The following is an 18,305-nucleotide window of genomic DNA, read 5'->3' on the forward strand; positions in this document are numbered from 1 at the left end:
TTAAATAATTATCTTGAATCTTACTTAAACTTATAATTTTATATTTGGACTCATGTGATTGGACCAACGAGTCCTGAACGAGTCTCATTACCACTCAGTAGTTAACGGAGAGGTACTGATTAATGTGGAAGCAAGCTTCTATCTTCACAAAAATTACCTTTCAGAAGAGAATTAAAAGTTTTCTGAGAAATAGAATGACCCAGGAGAGGCTGAATGCATTGGCCATGCTGGTTTACTTTTTAATGATTACCTTCATTACTGATAATAAACCCACATTAAACTCAAATTCACTGATTCATCGTACATTTATTGCAGGCTTTAACAGTTGACTTTAACAGTAAGATTTTCAATATTTTATCATAGCAGTAATGATATATAATCACCTGATAAAAGGCTATTTCTAGTCCTGCTTTACTAACAGTTTGATTTTAAGTTTATTTGCCCAACACATTTTTTTAGCACTAGCCACCACTGCATTAGATATACACATAACACAAATAAGTTTTCAAAGCGGCTTTGCATGAACCACACGCAGTTGCTTTCCTCAAAAACAACAGTCAGATGCAGCGTGATGCCAACAGTTCTCCAGCTCTTCTCTTTGACTAGCACCCACAGACATCAGCCTGTATATTATTTAAAGCCTGAGTAAATGTGTAAATGACGGATGATAAAACATGAGCATAAACTATGAGTGAATGAGTTATAATGCAGGTTCTTGAGGTGCTTTAAATAAAACTAAATCATTCAGATATGATTTGCTTCACAGGTAAGAAATTTCTCATTTATGAATATTTTAATGTCTTTTTAAAAATGCTTTTACATATTATTAATATGTTTAATCACACAAAAGAGCTGTTTTATGAAAACATTTCCAAAGACATGACTAAGATGACATTTGACAGTTTTGTTTCATGCATTGTTCTTTATTTTTGTTATAAGTAGTAAAAGTAAAAAATATATAAGTAATAAGTAATAAAGCAAAAGTAAGTATGCTGTTATTAATTCTTGCAGCACTATTCTTTACTGTATTTGCACACTTCTGTGTCAGACTGTTCATGTGAGATAGATAACACTGTTTGGCAGTTGATTCTAACTGGCTTTTTCTCCAAGCACCATCTCTCATCACATAATCCTACTCTCTTGTAGTTTTCCTATCACACTATGCAATTCAGTAACCCTGTGCTGTATCTTCTCTATTCTACACGGACACAGCAGCAGTGGAAATGCGGTATAGCTTATTCAGATATTGGTTTGGTTATTAGCAAAATGTATATATGTGCAACACACTAAATGCAATTATGTTCACAATTCAGTCTTAGTTTAATAGACCTTTTGCTGCCTCACTGATCATCGAGACAGGGATGGTGAATATTTGCAAAAATTAGCATAAGCTGTTATATCGAAAACTTGTCTTCTCCTGCAGATAGCTTTTCTCCTGAAAAACAAATATATTCAACATAGGAAAAATATATATTATATATAGTTCAGTCTACAATATAATATAATCAGAAACAACATTAACAGGATGCTGTTTTTCTCTAACTTGTCTTATTGATAGTTATTTTATAGCAATGTATCCATAACTAATTACAGGAGCTACAATATATGTGTAGTGTCATTAGCTAGGTTACAACACATTATTTTTAATTCAATTCAATTTATTTGTATAGCGCTTTTGACAATAAATATTGTCTCAAAGCAGCTTTACAGAAGTATAGAAACATAGAAAAAATTATAAAGTTTGAAGTTACTATTTATCCCTAACATTTATCCCTAATGAGCGAGCCTGAGGCAACAGAGGTGAGAAAAAACTCCCTGAGATGACATGAGGAAGAAACCTTGAGAAGAACCAGGCTCAGAAGGGAACCTCATCATCATTTGGGTGACTCTGAACAGTAAATAATGTAAATGTAAATGATGTCCTTTCTACAACAGCAACCAGGAGCTCCTGAGGAACTGATAGGTTATTGTAGTTTCTGAGTTTATTATAGACTTAGCACTAATTCCTTCCTGCAGAAAGCTGACTGAGCTGACAGAGTTCAAAGATGGAGTGATAGTTTCCAAGTGGTTGGTCCCCCCATTTGCTGCCAAAACAGCCCTGACCCATCATGCACTGTGTATTCTGACACCTTTCTATCAGAACCAGCATTAACTTCTTCAGCAATTTGAGCAACAGTAGCTCGTCTGTTGGATCGGATCACACGGGCCAGCCTTCACTCCCCACGTGCATCAGTGAGCCTTTGGACACCCATGACCCTGTCGCCGGTTCACCACTGTTCCTTCCTTAGACCGCTTTTGATAGATACTGACCGCTGCAGACTGGGAACACTCCACAAGAGCTGCAGTTTTGGAGATGCTCTGATCCAGTCATCTAGCAATCACAATTTGGCCCTTGTCAAACTCGCTCAAATCCTCACACTTGCCCATTTTTCCTGCTTCTAACACATCAACTTTGAGGACAAAATGTTCACTTGCTGCCTAATATATCCCACCCACTAACAGGTGACATGTATATACTATGAACTTTCTTATGATTAATTTCGTTTCATTTCATTGTGCAATAATTGTGTCAATGTCCCAAATATTCATGGATAGTTATGAAAAGAAATCTGTCTTACCAAGGTTCTCTCAAACTGTTACAGTGATAATAGCCTTTACTCTGCTTTGGAGGCCATTACCCTGCATATCTGCTGCCTGAATCTCCAAGATGTATTCAGGGTATTTCTGAAAGAAATAGTGTTCACAACTGAAATCTCTTCTTTACAACTTAATTGAGAAACCATGTTTTTGCTCTCACCTCTCGGTCAAACCCTTCAGATTTCACTTGAATCTCTCCACTGTCGGGGTTGATCTCAAACATGTTTGGTTGTGGCAGTGCAGGATTCTGACTGATGATGGAGTATCTGATATTTGCATTTTGAGTCTTAGGATCGTCTGCATCAGTCGCTGAGATGGTCAAGAACTTAAATCCTTTGCAAAAGGGTAATGAAGAATGTGAAACATTGCAGGAATAAATATTAAAGATATTAGCTTTATCAAAGCTCAAAACAAAACATTGATCTAGCTACCTGCTTTTGATGCTGTTGGTACACTGCCCAGAAACTGATCTTGGGTGAAGACAGGTTTATTATCGTTCTGGTCAATCACGCGGATAGTGAGTTCAGTAGGCTGATCACCATCTATATGGGCTTGGAGCTAGTAAGAACAAAAAAAAAATTCTGTAGGCAATGTCTTCTATCTCTTTCAGTAAAGAAAGTAACATAATATGTAACAGACAAAAAAAAATGGTATGGAAAAACAGAAATAAATGTGATGGTCAAAGTCTCCAGAAAAACTGCAGCAGATTCTCAAAGATCCAAAATATTGGCTTTAGTGCTGTTACAAGTACTACTCTTCTTAGTGGATTTTTTTTAAATGTTATAAAAAGTTTAACTTCATTATTAAGGCATCTTTGCTTACAGCATTTGTTTATGTGCTTAAAGTATTTGCATAACATTTTATCTCACATACAAACCTTTCCACTTTTTGTGCGAATACAACAACAAAAACAAAGAAAACATTTGAAAACTTCCTCTTACCACATACTCATGTTTTGTCTCTCTGTCTAAAGGCTTTGTTACAGACAGCCAACCACTGTCTTTATCCACGGTGAAAAGTCCCACTGGAGCCTGGTCTGCACCTTCTCCAGTGAGGCGGTATGCAGTCTTAGTTTGTTTAGCTTGGCTGGACCTAAGCTGTAAACAGGAGTGACAATTTAACTACAAATAAAAGATTGCATAGGGAAGATGATTGGCTTTGGCCTATGGTCAGAAACTTACCTTGACTAATTGTTTAGGGAAAGGACCTCGGCCATTCTCTGATAAGCGGATTGGAGAAATCACCAACATCTCAGGGGACTGAGTCTGCTGGACAAACAAATATACACTTCACAAAAAACCATTAGTGTGGTTTAATTCTTATGAAGTATTAGGCACCTTTTCAGAATTAATGTTAGAACTCTGTGTCATTACGGCTATAATATTGTCAGAAATTTCTGCCTCTATGCTTGTGAACACCTACTAATGACTAATTATTAATTCATTTAATTAAAGCTATGCATATACTTGAAACTAACCCAAACTTCAACTTCAGTAGCCCCCTATACCCCTCCCTAGACATATGCCCCCCTAACCACAACATTACTTGTTTAACATGAAAGCAGATGCTGAGTATGAAGAAAAATCAGATACTTAATGTCTGAAGATCACTTATTTATTCATTTTTGGACTGAATCTATTAGTCTAATGTGGCTAAAACATAAGGAAACCTTAGTACAAAGTGAACACCATGCAAATTGCATGTGTAAATCATCAAATCACATCTGTAAAAAACTGTTAACAGCCTTACCACAGTTACGTCTTTGCTGTCAGTTATAGAAATAACAGCGTCTTCAGTGCTTGAGATGCCATTACCCTCCATATCTGTTGCCTGAATCTTCAAGACATACTCAGAATGTTTCTGCAAAGATGATGTTTAAAATCCTAAGTGCTGTAATTAAGTGATACAGACTCAGCTTCAGATAATAAGAAATTTGGTTAGTGCTCTTACTGAAAGGTCCAGTCCTTTAGCATTCACTTGAATGACACCACTGATAGGATTGATCGCAAACATGTCTGGTTTTGGCTCTGGTGGAACCTGACTGATGATGGAGTACCTGATATCAGCGTTGTTAGTGTTCAGTGAATCATCTGCATCTGTGGCTCTGATGGTCATGAACGGAAATCCTGTAGTAAGAGGGTAATGAAGATCGTGAAACCTTGCACAGACTGGAATAGATAATAACGATATTAGCTTTATTAAAAATCTCAACACAACACATTGATCTAAGGTACCTATTTCAGCTGCGTCTGATACTCTGCCAATAAACGGACTCTGGGTGAAGACTGGTTTATTATCATTTTGGTCTACTACATGGATGATGAGCTCCACACTCTCATATATATGGAGACCAGTTATATGGGCTTCAAGCTGTAAAAAAGGCAAACATGTTAAAAGACTAGGATCTTGAACAGCATTCATTTATAAGAGCAAATTTTCTAGGGGTTTCAACTTGTCTGTCAAGTTTTAAGGGACATGGCCCACTGAATTCACATTGAACCTAATATATGCTTACAGGCTGCTAAAGAAAGCACATCAAGACAGATCCAGACAAATGTCTTGATTTACTCTTACCACATATTCATCCTTTGTCTCTCTGTCAAGAGGCCCTGACACAGAAAGCTTTCCTGTGTTTTTGTCCATAAGAAATAGCCCCAGTGGAGGCAGGTTTGCTCCCCTGCCACTGATGCTGTACTTCACTCCAGATGTTTTGGAATGACTGGGCTTGATCTAGACAGAAACCACAACAACAACAAAATATACAGTACAGTACAGTATCTTTGCTTTTTTAAGGAAAACTTGACATGGCAGTTAAAATGAACATTTACAATCTAATTCATTGTAATTTGTGATAGCCATTGGTTTAGTTCGGAAAATAGAACTCATAGTGGTAAAAAAGAAATAAAAAGTACATCAAATGTGTTTGAAGTTTTGAGAAGTATTTAATAGTAAAGATTTTCTAATCCAAGTTAAAGATCAGTTGCACATACCTGCGCTATTTCCTTAGGGAAAGGCCCATGTTCATTTTCAGAGACTCGGATTGGTGGAATCAGCCATGGCCTCTGCTTCTAGATTTAAATTAAAACAAATAATAATGATTCAGAAAAGGTCCTATGCATATTGTCACCACCGGCACCTGCCCGGCAGAGGGAGCCCTCGCCTGCTGCGTCTTTAGGTTTGAAAATACTCTTCACCTTTGGTTCAAACACTGGAGCCTCGTTCACATCGAGAACGTTTACAATGACTGTGGCAGTGGAAGTAGGCAAAGGTTTAGCAAATGGAACCTCGTTTTCCACAAGTACCAGCAATGTGAATTTGTTGTTCTCCTCATAGTCTAACCCCTGTGAAAAGACACATTAAAATCAAATAAGTGTACAAAATCAAGGGACATGTAAGTGACGACACTTTAACTGGGGTTGTGCTGTACCTTGACAGTAGTAATGATGCCCTCCTGTTTGTTTGGTGCTGTGCTAATGCGGAAAAATCCACCACTGTTACCATTAACAATTCTAAACTTTGCTGCCCAGGCAGATGACTGTGGTTCATCATCATCAGTCACTGGCAGTTTCGCCACAAGAGCTCCCACGTTATCCTCCGGGACAGACACTTCATACTGGGGAAAAAAATGAATATGAATTTTATTAAACTTGGTAACTACCTAAATGGTATTTAAAGATTTGGAGCAGAGATTTATTTCTAAAGCAACTGAAAATCCTGCAAATACTAAACTAATTTATAATGAAACACTGCCTTACCAAGGTCTTGGAAAATACAGGTGCATTGTCATTGCTGTCTGTTACAGTAATAACAGCTTTTCCCATAATTCCACGGCCTTGTCCAGCCATATCCGCTGCTTGAATATCCAAGGTATATTCTCCAACGGTCTTTTAAAGAAACACAGCAATAAAAAAAATTTTATTCCAAAGTTCCAATTTTAGAAGCAGTTTCAACATCAACTCTGCATTTATATGTAAAAATGTTAATCCAAATTCATTTAGACTTTGGAAACAGAACAAATTTACAGCTTACATCAACCCTAATATTAAACAGTTTACATGCATGTTGTACTCCAAACCAAATTCATGTGAACATTGATCATCAGGTGTTAATGTGAACTTATTAGAAAGTTGCTCTTTCCTTCCCCAATTTAAACATATCTAGCAGGTTAGTTAGGAACCCTAAGGCTTTGTGTCAGGTATGCATTTCCGGGTTCTGCAACGCCACTTCTGGTTCCGAAACTTACGGTTTCGCGATCTCACTTCCGGTTTCCGCCATTTTATGGCATCTACTCGTTTTATGGCTTCACTAAACTCGATCTCCGCAATGCCTATCATCTGGTGCGCATTCAAGAGGGAGATGAATGGAAGACTGCCTTTAACACCCCAACAGGCCATTATGAATATCTGGTAATGCCGTTCGGGCTCACTAATGCCCCTGCTATATTCCAAGCCCTGGTCAACGACATCCTCCGTGACTACCTAAACCAGTTTGTCTTTGTTTACTTGGACGACATCCTCATCTTCTCCCGCTCCCTGGAGGAGTATGTTCACCATGTCCGGTCGGTGCTCCGTCACTTGCAACAGAACCGTCTGTATGTGAAAGCCGGTAGCATACAGATGGATCCCAATCGGGTGGAGGCTGTGAGGGACTCACTGCACCCTGAAAGCCGAAGGCAGCTCCAACGTTTCCTGGGTTTTGCGAATTTCTACCGGAAGTTCATCAGAGGTTACAGTGATGTTGCGGCACCCCTGCACCGACTCACTTCCTCGCTGCACCCCTTTTCATGGACTCCAGAGGCTGAGCTAGCCTTTGCCCAACTTAAGAAGATCTTCACTACTGCTCCTGTCCTGACTCTCCGCCAGTTTGTGGTGGAAGTGGATGCGTCTGACCGTGGGGTGGGGGCCGTCCTGTCTCAAAGGGCTTCTAAGGACATTCGACTTCACCCCTGTGCCTTTTTCTCTCACCGCCTTTCCCCAGCCGAACAGAAGTATGCGATCGGTGAACGGGAGCTTCTGGCAGTGAAACCCTGGAAGAGTGGCACCACTGGTTGGAGGGCACAGAGTAGCCTTTCATTGTATGGACTGACCACAGAAATCTAGAATACCTTCAGACAGCTAAACGACTCAATCCTCGACAGGCTCGTTGGGGGCTGTTCTTCGGGCGTTTTAACTTCACCCTCTCATTCCGTCCTGGTTCTAAGAATGGTAAACCGGACGCCCTTTCACGACAATTCACCCCCGATGAGGATGACCCGGCTCCTGAACACATCCTCCCTTTGTTGGTGACTATCCGTGCCCTCCACCTGGGGATCGAAAGGAGAGTGCAGCAGGCCACCTCATGGATACAGATTCCAGACAACTGTCCCAGGAACAGACTCTTTGTCCCCGATCACCTTAGGTATCAGGTCATCCAGTGGTGCCACAGCAGCCGCCTCTTTTTATCATCCCGGGGTTTCCTGCAGCTTATCTACTCTCCAACAGCGTTTCTGGTGGCCATCACTCAAGCGCGACATCCAGAGATTTGTGGCAGCCTGTCCCACATGTGCTCAGCATAAATCGTCCAGGACCCCACCAGCCGGGCTCCTGTGCCCCCTTCCGACCCCCAGACGACCTTGGTCCCATATCTCCCTGGACTTTGTCACCGGACTACCACCATCCGCTGGCCACACCACCATCCTTACTGTGGTTGACCGGTTCTCCAAAATGGTCCATTTCGTGCCTTTGGCCAAGCTTCCCTCCACCAAGGAGACTGCCCAGATGCTACTATTACATGTCTTCCGCTTACACGGGTTGCCTCGCAATATTGTGTCAGACCAGGGGCCGCAGTTCACCTCGAGATTCTGGAAGGAGTTCTGTCACCTCCTGGGTATCTCCATCAGCCTTTCATCTGGTTTACACCCACAAACCAATGGCCAGACAGAGTGATTAAACCAAGAGTTGGAGACTTGGCTCAGAATCCTCTGCTCTGAAGACCCTATATCCTGGTCATCCAACCTCATTTGGGTCGAATATGCCCACAACTCTCTTCCCACTGTGGCCACAGGCCTCTCCCCTTTCCAGGCCACTTATGGCTATCAACCACCCAAGAATTAGAGGCCTCGGATCCATCTGCCCTCGCTCTGCTTAAACGGTGTTGACGGGTCTGGAGGAGGACCTGCTTAGTGCTTCTCCGTTCATCCAAAAGCTATGCTCGGTGGGCCAATCGTAAGCGCCACCTGGCGCCGCCCTACCACGTTGGCCAATGTGTTTGGCTGTCCACTCGGGATCTGCCCCTGAAAAACGCCTGTCGGAAGCTCGCTCCTCGCTTTCTCGTGATCTCACTTCCAGTTTCCGCCATTTTTTGCTCGTCAGTCCTATATAAGCCAGCGGGCGGCCCATGATCCTTGCCAGATGGTCTCTTCAGTCAGCCTTGAGCTTCATCCTGCCTTTTTCTTCGGTTCCTGTCTGCCTGGTTTGTCTCTGCCTTGCTTCAGTTACTGACTCTGCCTGTTCTATGTTTAAACCTGTTCTCTGGATTGTGGATTATTGGACTGTATGCTGTTACTGACTCTGCCTGCTCTATGTTTAACCTGTTCACCTGCCGTCCCTGACACTTTGTGTAAATGTTTGCATAAACAAAACTTCAAAAATTTCTGCCAGATTTCTACATTTAAAATAAATATCATACACACAAACATGTAAATATCAATTTTAACATTACAGAACCTGTAAAAGTTAATCACGTTACCAAAATCTAGTTGCTAATTTATTGAGGTAAAATGACTACATGTGAAAATATGAGGAATATTTACTGTATCCAGATGTTTCTGGATACCAAGCACTTGAAACAGGGAAACTGTAATATTTAATGGTTTTTCTTTTTACACCCTCCCTGACTCAGTGTTTAATAAAACAAGTAGTATGCGTTATTGAATGAAGCCAGTGATGCCACAGCACACTAGTAAGTACAGTGCATAGCCTCATTCCATCTTGAGACATGACGGTCATTTGCTGCTGCAACTAAGTGTCTTGCAAAATAAGATGGTGTGGCACACAGACTTACACAGACTAGTGACAGTTAGGCTGGATGTACACATAGCTGGTGGAAGAACCTGATTTGTGCACTCACCTCTCTGTCCAGTCCATCAGAATTCACTCGAATTGCTCCAGTGACAGGGTTGATCTCAAACATGTTAGGATATGGGACTGGTGGAATCTGACTGGTGATGAAGTACCTAATCTCAGCATTGTCAGTGTTTGGATCATCTGCATCAGTGGCACTGACTGTCATGAACTCAAACCCTTTAAATGTGGGAAGACGACAAGAAATCTGAGCACAGCATGACTCGGAGTTATGGCAGACATGATCAAATGTATGTGGAAAGTATGTGCCATGGTACCCAAACAGCAAGCACTTTTTAATCAAATTCAAAAGTACAGCATTAATACGAATTGACTGATACTATGAATATATAATTTATAATAAAACTACCTATGTTTGAAGCTTCTGGTACACTGCCAAGGAATGGATTTTGGGTGAAGATAGGATGGTTATCATTCATGTCCAGCACTTCTATGAAGACCTCCATTTCAGGTTCTATAATTGAATCAGTAATCGAGTGAGCATGGACTTGCAGCTGGAGTAAAGAGAAAAACAAACATGTTAAATTGTTAAAACATGCACCAATATCCTTCACCAAGAGTAGGTTTTTCCACAACTGACAACAGATTCTACTGAATGCAATCAGACACGTGAGCAAACTGAAAGTCTCACCTCATATTTATCTTTTTCTTCTCTGTCAAGAGGCCTCGACACATACATCTGACCAGTGAATTTGTCTATCGTGAAAAGTCCTACTGGAGGCTGGTCAGCACCAACACCAGTGATTCTGTACACCATCTGTGTTTCTTTGGCATGGGAGGATTTTATCTGTGCACAAAGTGTAACAACTTGATATCAAAAGATATACAGGGAAAATTGTATGAAATTAAAGATTAGCTCTACATACCTGCACAAGCGGCTTGGGGAAAGGCCCTTTGCGATCATTCTCCAAGATTCTGATTGGAGGAATGACCCACTCTCTTTTTCTCCTCTGCAACCCACCTGATTTTGGAAACTCCAGAAGAAGAGTCGATTCAGTCTACATAAAGCAAAAAAAAAAAAAAAAAAACATACGAAAAAAAACACACAACACATGTTATTGAGCAACATGCCTTCAATTTGTAGTTACTCCAAAAACCCACTGCACTAATGGGTCACAGTGAAAAATCATTAGCTTTGCCTACTCATCCAGCTGCAACAGCATTAATTACTTAATATATAAACTTTTTTGAAAGAAAAACTTAGATATGATACAATTATTTAATACATCTTCAGTATATATAAAATGTCTAGACATCCATAAACTTAGAGGTTTTTGTTGGAAAAAAACATATAAAGATCAGATATTTTACCACCTTTGAGATATTGCAACAAAAAATGGCTTAAAAAAATGAAAATTTTATCTAGATGGTTGTGCAAAAGATATTAAACTTTAAATTTCACAGACGTTAAACATTTTTGCAAAGCATGCATAGGTAGACTTGTTGGAGGCTTTTTGGTACACGTGCTATATTACAAGCAAAAGATGCTTCAATAAGGCACTACTTAAATATTCAGTGCTGCTAAAATATGCCAGCAGGAGCGCTAAAACTATAGTATATAGTGTAAACTATATTAGTTTCACTAATTTGAATGGACATGCATCATTACAAGAGTACTGATAAAGCACAGGGACATTTCCACTGTGTCACTCCACTTGTCCATGTCCGCTACATACAATTCCAAAACTAGCAATAGTTTGCTACATTACTACTTGCTACACTTTACCCAGCTTCCCAATTTCTTTGGGAACAATTTGTTAGGACAGAACAAAAACAAGTTTTGGTCGTAATTTATATGGAATGTCAGTTAATTAATTTCTTATTTAGAAATAGAACTGCTTAAAATCACATTTGTAATATTATGAAGATATTATTTAAATACCAGCCACATGAATCTGTGCTTCTTTCTCTAAGTGTATAAAAACAATGAATTCATGCTTCTGGTCTGGATCCATCCTTTCGTTAGTAAAACTATTTATAAAAGACATCTTTGATCACTGATTAATATCTGCCATATGGCTCACCCTTGAAGGCAAGTGAACAAGTCGTCCTGGTTATACAAACTTTTCAAGAGAGAATAAAACAGAAGCACAGAAGACAGAAATTTCTGCAGTGTGTCCAGCAGAGGTCAGACTTAGAGGTGTACCTGTTCAAGCTCAGATGTCCCAACATCTTCTTGCTGCTCGTGATTGTGGTTAGCTCTACCCTGATCTTCCACTCTCACCAACGCAGTGTGTTTCTTTCCATTGGAGTCCCAAGCATGAACAGAGAATGTCTTATGGCCATTATCAAGAGTGACCGGTCTTTTCAGTGTCACTGTGCCATCCGAGTCTACACGAAACTCCTTGTCAGTAGGCATGAAGTCAATATGTGTTCTTCCACTGCAGTCATTGAAAACAACTGAAAACAAGAGAGAAAACATTAAAAAGGACGCAAAATTGATCATAAGCGAATGGAAGCAAGGTAGAGAATGTGAGAACTGTAGTAGTGGTAATAAATTCTGCTTGAAAGAGGGCTGTAAATAAGGACATGTTAAGTAAAATAAACAAAATAACATGAATAAATGATTTTCTAAGATGGACCACAAAGCACTCAGATCCAACACCTTGTCACTTCCTTTATAGGAGTATATATGTAAGTGAGGAGTTATTTTAGATGGTATATTAAGTGCCAAAATGCTTCTGATATTCTGGTATTGTGGTATTCTTGGATCTTTATGGCAAATTTGGCAAGCTTATTTATCAACTACAGCTACAACTATCAACTACAAAGGGTACAACTAAAGTTTTTCTAGCTCTATCCTGAGATAAGAAATGCAAATGTTGTTGTAAGGTTGTCCTACTTGCGCCGATCCTCGTGCCCCTCTGCAGGTGTTCTCTGGGAACTTTGAATAGGAAAAGATCAGAACCAAATCCAGGGGAACATGGCTGAGACTCACCAATTCCACACCACAGAACCTGGGTTAGGAAAAAAAAACCATCCTCAAGCCACATGTTAAGAGCTTAGTTTTTGAAGTAACCTGGTCCAATTACTATTTAAACCTGTCCTACAAAGATTAAATTAGTTAGTAAGTGGGTTAGAAAACACAAATGTATACCTGCACACTTTAAATCTAACACTAATGCCTGTAATGTTTTAAAAAATCATAATCAAACTGTATTAAATTGCAAGGGTGTAACTTTGGTGTGAGAAATGAGGGGGACACAAAATGGAGGAAAATATTTATGATTTGAATCCCATTTCCAGTATACATTACATACATTTAGGGACAATGGTGATACAAAATCCTGGAAATTATGAAATTGATTATAATGATAAATTCAGCCAAAAATAGTAGGCTACTATATATGTATATAAAAAAGATGTATTAATTTCTTTATTGTTTAATAGCGGCCGATCACCAAGACTTGTGAGAATCATTTTATAAAGCCAAAAATGTTCACTATAAATGTTTTGTGTGTGAATAAAATATAAATAATGTGAGACTCCACTGTTGCACAAACTTTTATTTCAATCTAATCGCTGTACCTGAAAATGTAAAATGACTTATTGCAGAAGACGTCTGTCAGAGACACATCCACCAAACCACAGGGGTTTAGAATAGAAAAAAGAAAAAGCTTTTATGAACTGTGTGTGTTACATCACAGTTGTGTAATAGCAGGTGCAGATTGACAGCAGCAAATTTAATATGGAATTATATGGAAATGTTGATCATTACTTTAATAATTAACCCGTAGTTAATAAACAAATTAAAATATTTACATTCCTGGTGCTAATTTTCTATGCAGCACAAATACCTAAAATAGATCCTTTTTATGCCTCGAACACTGTATTACAGCAGGTTAGAAATAACTATCTGTAATTCTTACTTCTGTAATCCAAAAGGATGGGAAAATTGATAACACAATAGATACATTACTTATTTGGTACACAGGATGCAAGTTTGTCACATGACCTCACAAACATAAAAAATTTACTTTAATAAAAGAACATTTTTCATTGTTCTCCATCTGTCCATTCAATCCCATCTCTCCATGTATCCTAACTCTCCACCTCATCTGTTCTCTGATATGTAAACGACTGAGTTATGATCATATTGAGTCATTAACATTAAACTAGCACCCAGAGTCTGCTTGTCATACATTGCTGACAGAAAATGCACGGTTTAAAGTCAACTCATTTTCATTGTCTAATCTACATTAAATATTTAGCTAAGAGTCTGAAGTTGCCTAGCAACAACAGTGTATGTTAACTTTAGCTCAGTCACCGCTAGTCTAACATCAACAGGTGTAGACAGTAAATATGATTATCCTGACCTGAGCTAATTTACTGAATCAACCAACTCATATCTCCTTTCTTTCTTTTTACCCATGATGATATTAAAGTCATCTTTTGCTGCTTCTGGAGTTTCATCGCTGACTGTGGCACAAACGTGATACCTGTTCATTACACCTTTCAGTGAGATAGTGTTAGAGTGTGCACGCTACGTTCCTGGACTCAGACGCATCCAAACAGGCAGACTCTCTGTGTCCTGTTCGGTCCTGCTTCTCCGTGGAGATGATGGCGCGCGGTTAAAAAATAATAACTAACCAATTTAAAAACCCTGTCCCCAGTGGACATTACGCCCCTGTTAAATTGTACATAGACTGATATTGTTGCAAGTTTAGTGTTCATACATTACCATAGCTCCTTATTGCTATATAAAATTGAATAAAGATCAATTACATCACCCTGTAAAAGTTTCTGATTGCTTTTGCAATTCAGTTATCTATTCCATATTAAAGAAAGATACACAGGAGGAATTATTTACCTGGATTAAACAAATCACAACTGCCCACTTCACACTGCTTGCAGACTCCATTTGATCACAAAAAGCTCTGCAAACCTTTATGAAATGAGTCTTTTTAAACCGTATACAAATACCGTGAAGTTTTCACTGCATGAATACGGTCCGATCTGTGTTCATGCAGATGTTACACGACTATAAGCTGCAAACTGGAGCGTGGAATTTGGGGGAGTGACAGTGTACAGACAGTGTACTGTCTTGAGATTGTTAGAACTTGTCCTTTTTCATTTCCAGTAAAGAGTTATGTTACTTTCGATAACATTCTTTGGGAATAGCAAGGAAGCTTCTAATCTGGGTATGCCATTCAACATGACAAGACTTAGACCTCCTTAACGTGTCAAGGCAATACTTTTTTTCCCTAACCTTTCAGAATCCCTTCACAACAGCTTTCAAATACTTTCAGTTTCATTACGTTCAGAAAAACACTTGTGGAGTCTTGTCTGTGTTCATGTTCAGGTTGAATTAGGATACGTTCTGCTTGAAAAACTATCCGTACATGCCCGTTATATGAAATAACAAGGTTTATATACAGACACTCACACATTTCATTTATTTTATTTATTATTTTTGCTGAACAAGCTATATGGTTTATGTATGTAGTATTAAACAACATATATGGACACTTGTCCATTGCATCCATAGGTGGTGTAACGCCTATAGCGGTGGTTTGAGAACTCTGAAAACTCAGTGACAACACCAGGAAGTGAATGAAGACAAAAGATTTGATTAATAAGTTATTATAAGAACTGTCTTAAGGGTGAGTGTTCTTCAGACTGTAGGGGGTATCATCAGTAGCTTGAACACAGGAGACAGAGATTAGTGGAGATTCTCAGAATGTAGCAGATACTCTCTTGAACAAATGGTACTCACTCATCAGTATCTTGGTGATTGAATCCAGAAAAGGTAGTGAGGGTGCGCTGGGGCTGAGATCAGGTGAATGAGTGCTGATGGAATCCAAGATAGCGAACAGGTGAAGACTCTCAAAATGGCAGACATGAAGACTGGGGTGGAGTCTCCCAAAATGGTGCACAGGTGAGAGATATACTGATGGCTAGGGTAACAGAGAGGCAGACAGAAACAGGTAGGCAGACAGAATCAGACTGGCAGACAGAATTCAGGTCTAATAATACAGGCAGGGGTCAGAACCAGGTATCAGTCAGAATAGGCAATCAGGTATAAACAGAATCCAAGTCTTAATCCATAAACAGTTCCAGGGTCTATCAGGTACTCATGACTGGCAGAGATCAGGCAGAAGATAGGTCTGAAACCTAGCCGGGTTCAGAAGCTTGCAGGATAACAGGTCACGTCCAGGGATCGGGCTCGGTTTCGAGATGATGAGAACCAAGAACTGGAGTAGCTGAATTTGGCTGAGGCAGCTGAGCTGGAGGTCCTGATATTTGGTCCTTCCTCAAACTGCAGACAAACAGAAAAAATGTTTATACAGTGAGGGAAAAAATTATTTGATCCCCTGCTGATTTTGTACGTTTGCCCAGTGACAAAGAAATGATCGGTCTGTCTGTAATTTTAATGGTAGGTTTATCTGAACAGTGAGAGACAGAATAACAACAAAAACATCCAGAAAAACACATTTCAAAAAAGTAATACATTGATTTGCATTTTATTGAGTGAAATAAGTATTTGACCCCTTTGCAAAACATGACTTAATACTTGGTGGCAAACCCTTGTTGGCAATCACAGACATCAGACATTTCTTGTAGTTGGCCACCAGGTTTGCACACATCTCACATCTCAAGGAATTTGGGCCCACTCCTCTTTGCAGATCCTCTCCAAGTCATTGTGGCTGACCCTTCAGCTCCCTCCACAGAGGTTCTTCTTTTTGAGAACCACTGCTTCTTTTTGAACCACTCCTTTGTTGCCTTGGCCATGTGTTTTGCTGAAAGAAGTGATACATGCAGCTGGAGAGCCTCTTCTCAATATTATTAACTCCTCGTTATATCTAGGCCATGTCCCAAAATCTCTCAAGTTAGCAGTTATTAAGCCTCTTCTTAAGAAACCGAAACTAGACCCAGATGAAATATCAAATTACAGACCGATTTCAAACCTGCCATTTATATCAAAAATATTAGAAAAGGTGGTGTCAGCCCAATTGTCACAGGGACCCAGGAACAGAGACAGGATTATTGTGCAGCCAAACAGTGCAAAACAGGTGAAGAACTGAAAACGTAACTTAAAGAGAGGCTTATCTGAGTGGCGTGCAGGGAATCCGAGATACGTCCACACAGGGCGAGACGAGGTAGGAGCTGTAGCTTAAAGTCCACAGGGAACGGGAAGGTAGCATGAACGAGATGAGTGTAATGTCAATACTAGCCGTTGCTCGTGTGAATGAAAGCGTGTTAAATGGTTTAGATCCTACCTGTCTGATCGATACCACTTTGTAGATTTAAATGGAGAACTGTCCAGTGTAGTGCCAGTGAAATACGGGGTCCCACAAGGGTCAGTTTTAGTCTGCTTTTCTCAGTATACATGCTTCCATTGGGTAACATCATTAGAAGGCATGGGATTAGTTTCCATTGTTATGCCAATGATACCCAGTTATATATTTCATCAAAACCAGATGAAATATCTAATTTGTCTAGACTAACTGAGTATGTTAAAGATATTAGAGATTGGATGACCGATAATTTTCTATTGCTAAATTCTGATAAGACAGAGATATTACTTATTGGCCCAAAAACTAGCACACAGAAGCTCTCACAATTCAGCTTGCATCTACAAGGATGTACTGTTACTACTAGCTCAACAGTGAAAGACCTGGGCGTAATATTAGACAGCAACTTATCCTTCGAAGATCATATTTCCGATATCACAAAAACAGCCTTCTTCCATCTTAGAAATATTGCCAAGCTTAGGAACATTTTATCTGTATCTGATGCAGATAAACTAGTTCATGCATTCCTGACCTCCAGACTGGACTATTGTAATGCATTACTAGGTGGTTGTCCTGCATCTTCAATAAACAAGCTACAGTTAGTCCAGAATGCAGCTGCCAGAGTTCTTACCAGATCAAGAAAATTTGATCATATAACCCCAATATTATCATCCCTGCACTGGCTACCTGTTAAGTTTAGAATTGACTATAAATTAGCTCTACTTACGTACAAGGCTCTAATTGGTTTAGTGGCATCTGGAGATGGACCGGCTCCAGTCGGGTTCTGCTTTGTGAGGACTGGGGTATTCAAAGCAGCGCTGTGGACAACAACCTCCTTATTGATTTACATAACATTCTACACAGGCTGTATCTGCATCACACAATTGTCACCCAAATGAGGATGGGTTCCCTTTTGAGTCTGGTTCCTCTCAAGGTTTCTTCCTCTTACCATCTAAGGGAGTTGCCACATTTTTTGCCACCGTCAACCATTCTCCTTGCCACAGTTGACTCAGTCACCTCAGGCTTGCTCACTTGGGATATCATCTAGGACTGTTTGTCTGTTTATATGTTTGTTGTTTTCTTATGTTGTTTCTCAAGTAAAGCTGCTTTGAGACAATGCCCTTTGTTAAAAGCGCTATACAAACAAAAAAATTGGAATTGAAATTTTGGGTCATTGTCAGGCTGGAATATCCATCCACGACCCATTTTCAATGCCCTGGCTGAGGGAAGGAGGTTCTCATCCAAGATTTTACGGTACATGGCCCCGTCCATCGTCCCTTTGATGCGGTGCAGTTGTCCTGTCACCTGGGGA

General features: G+C 39.7%; 1 protein-coding gene across 4 annotated transcripts; it reads right to left on the bottom strand.

The window, feature by feature from the left end:
• Window positions 1-901: 901 nt before the first annotated feature.
• LOC131347729 (EP-cadherin-like) lies at window positions 902-14,726 on the bottom strand. 4 transcript variants are annotated; one of them, XM_058382087.1, is made up of 21 exons: window positions 14,569-14,726; window positions 12,601-12,715; window positions 11,905-12,158; window positions 10,625-10,756; window positions 10,390-10,545; window positions 10,108-10,252; window positions 9,745-9,917; window positions 6,393-6,521; window positions 6,065-6,250; window positions 5,832-5,978; window positions 5,628-5,705; window positions 5,212-5,367; window positions 4,872-5,007; window positions 4,588-4,763; window positions 4,387-4,497; window positions 3,819-3,902; window positions 3,579-3,734; window positions 3,069-3,195; window positions 2,798-2,970; window positions 2,619-2,724; window positions 902-1,435 (listed from the first exon to the last, which is right to left on the bottom strand). In XM_058382087.1, the coding sequence occupies exons 1-20, from the start codon at window positions 14,617-14,619 to the stop codon at window positions 2,629-2,631; spliced, it is 2,781 nt and encodes a 926-aa protein (XP_058238070.1). In that variant the 5' UTR covers window positions 14,620-14,726; the 3' UTR covers window positions 902-1,435; window positions 2,619-2,628. The 4 variants fall into 4 exon arrangements, with proteins under 4 accessions (XP_058238070.1, XP_058238068.1, XP_058238069.1 ...); XM_058382085.1 differs by having other exon boundaries at window positions 3,819-3,905; XM_058382086.1 differs by lacking the exon at window positions 902-1,435 and having other exon boundaries at window positions 2,618-2,724; window positions 3,819-3,905.
• Window positions 14,727-18,305: the final 3,579 nt, after the last annotated feature.

This window comes from Hemibagrus wyckioides, linkage group LG27, assembly GCF_019097595.1.
Source record: "Hemibagrus wyckioides isolate EC202008001 linkage group LG27, SWU_Hwy_1.0, whole genome shotgun sequence".
Lineage (NCBI taxonomy): Eukaryota > Metazoa > Chordata > Actinopteri > Siluriformes > Bagridae > Hemibagrus > Hemibagrus wyckioides.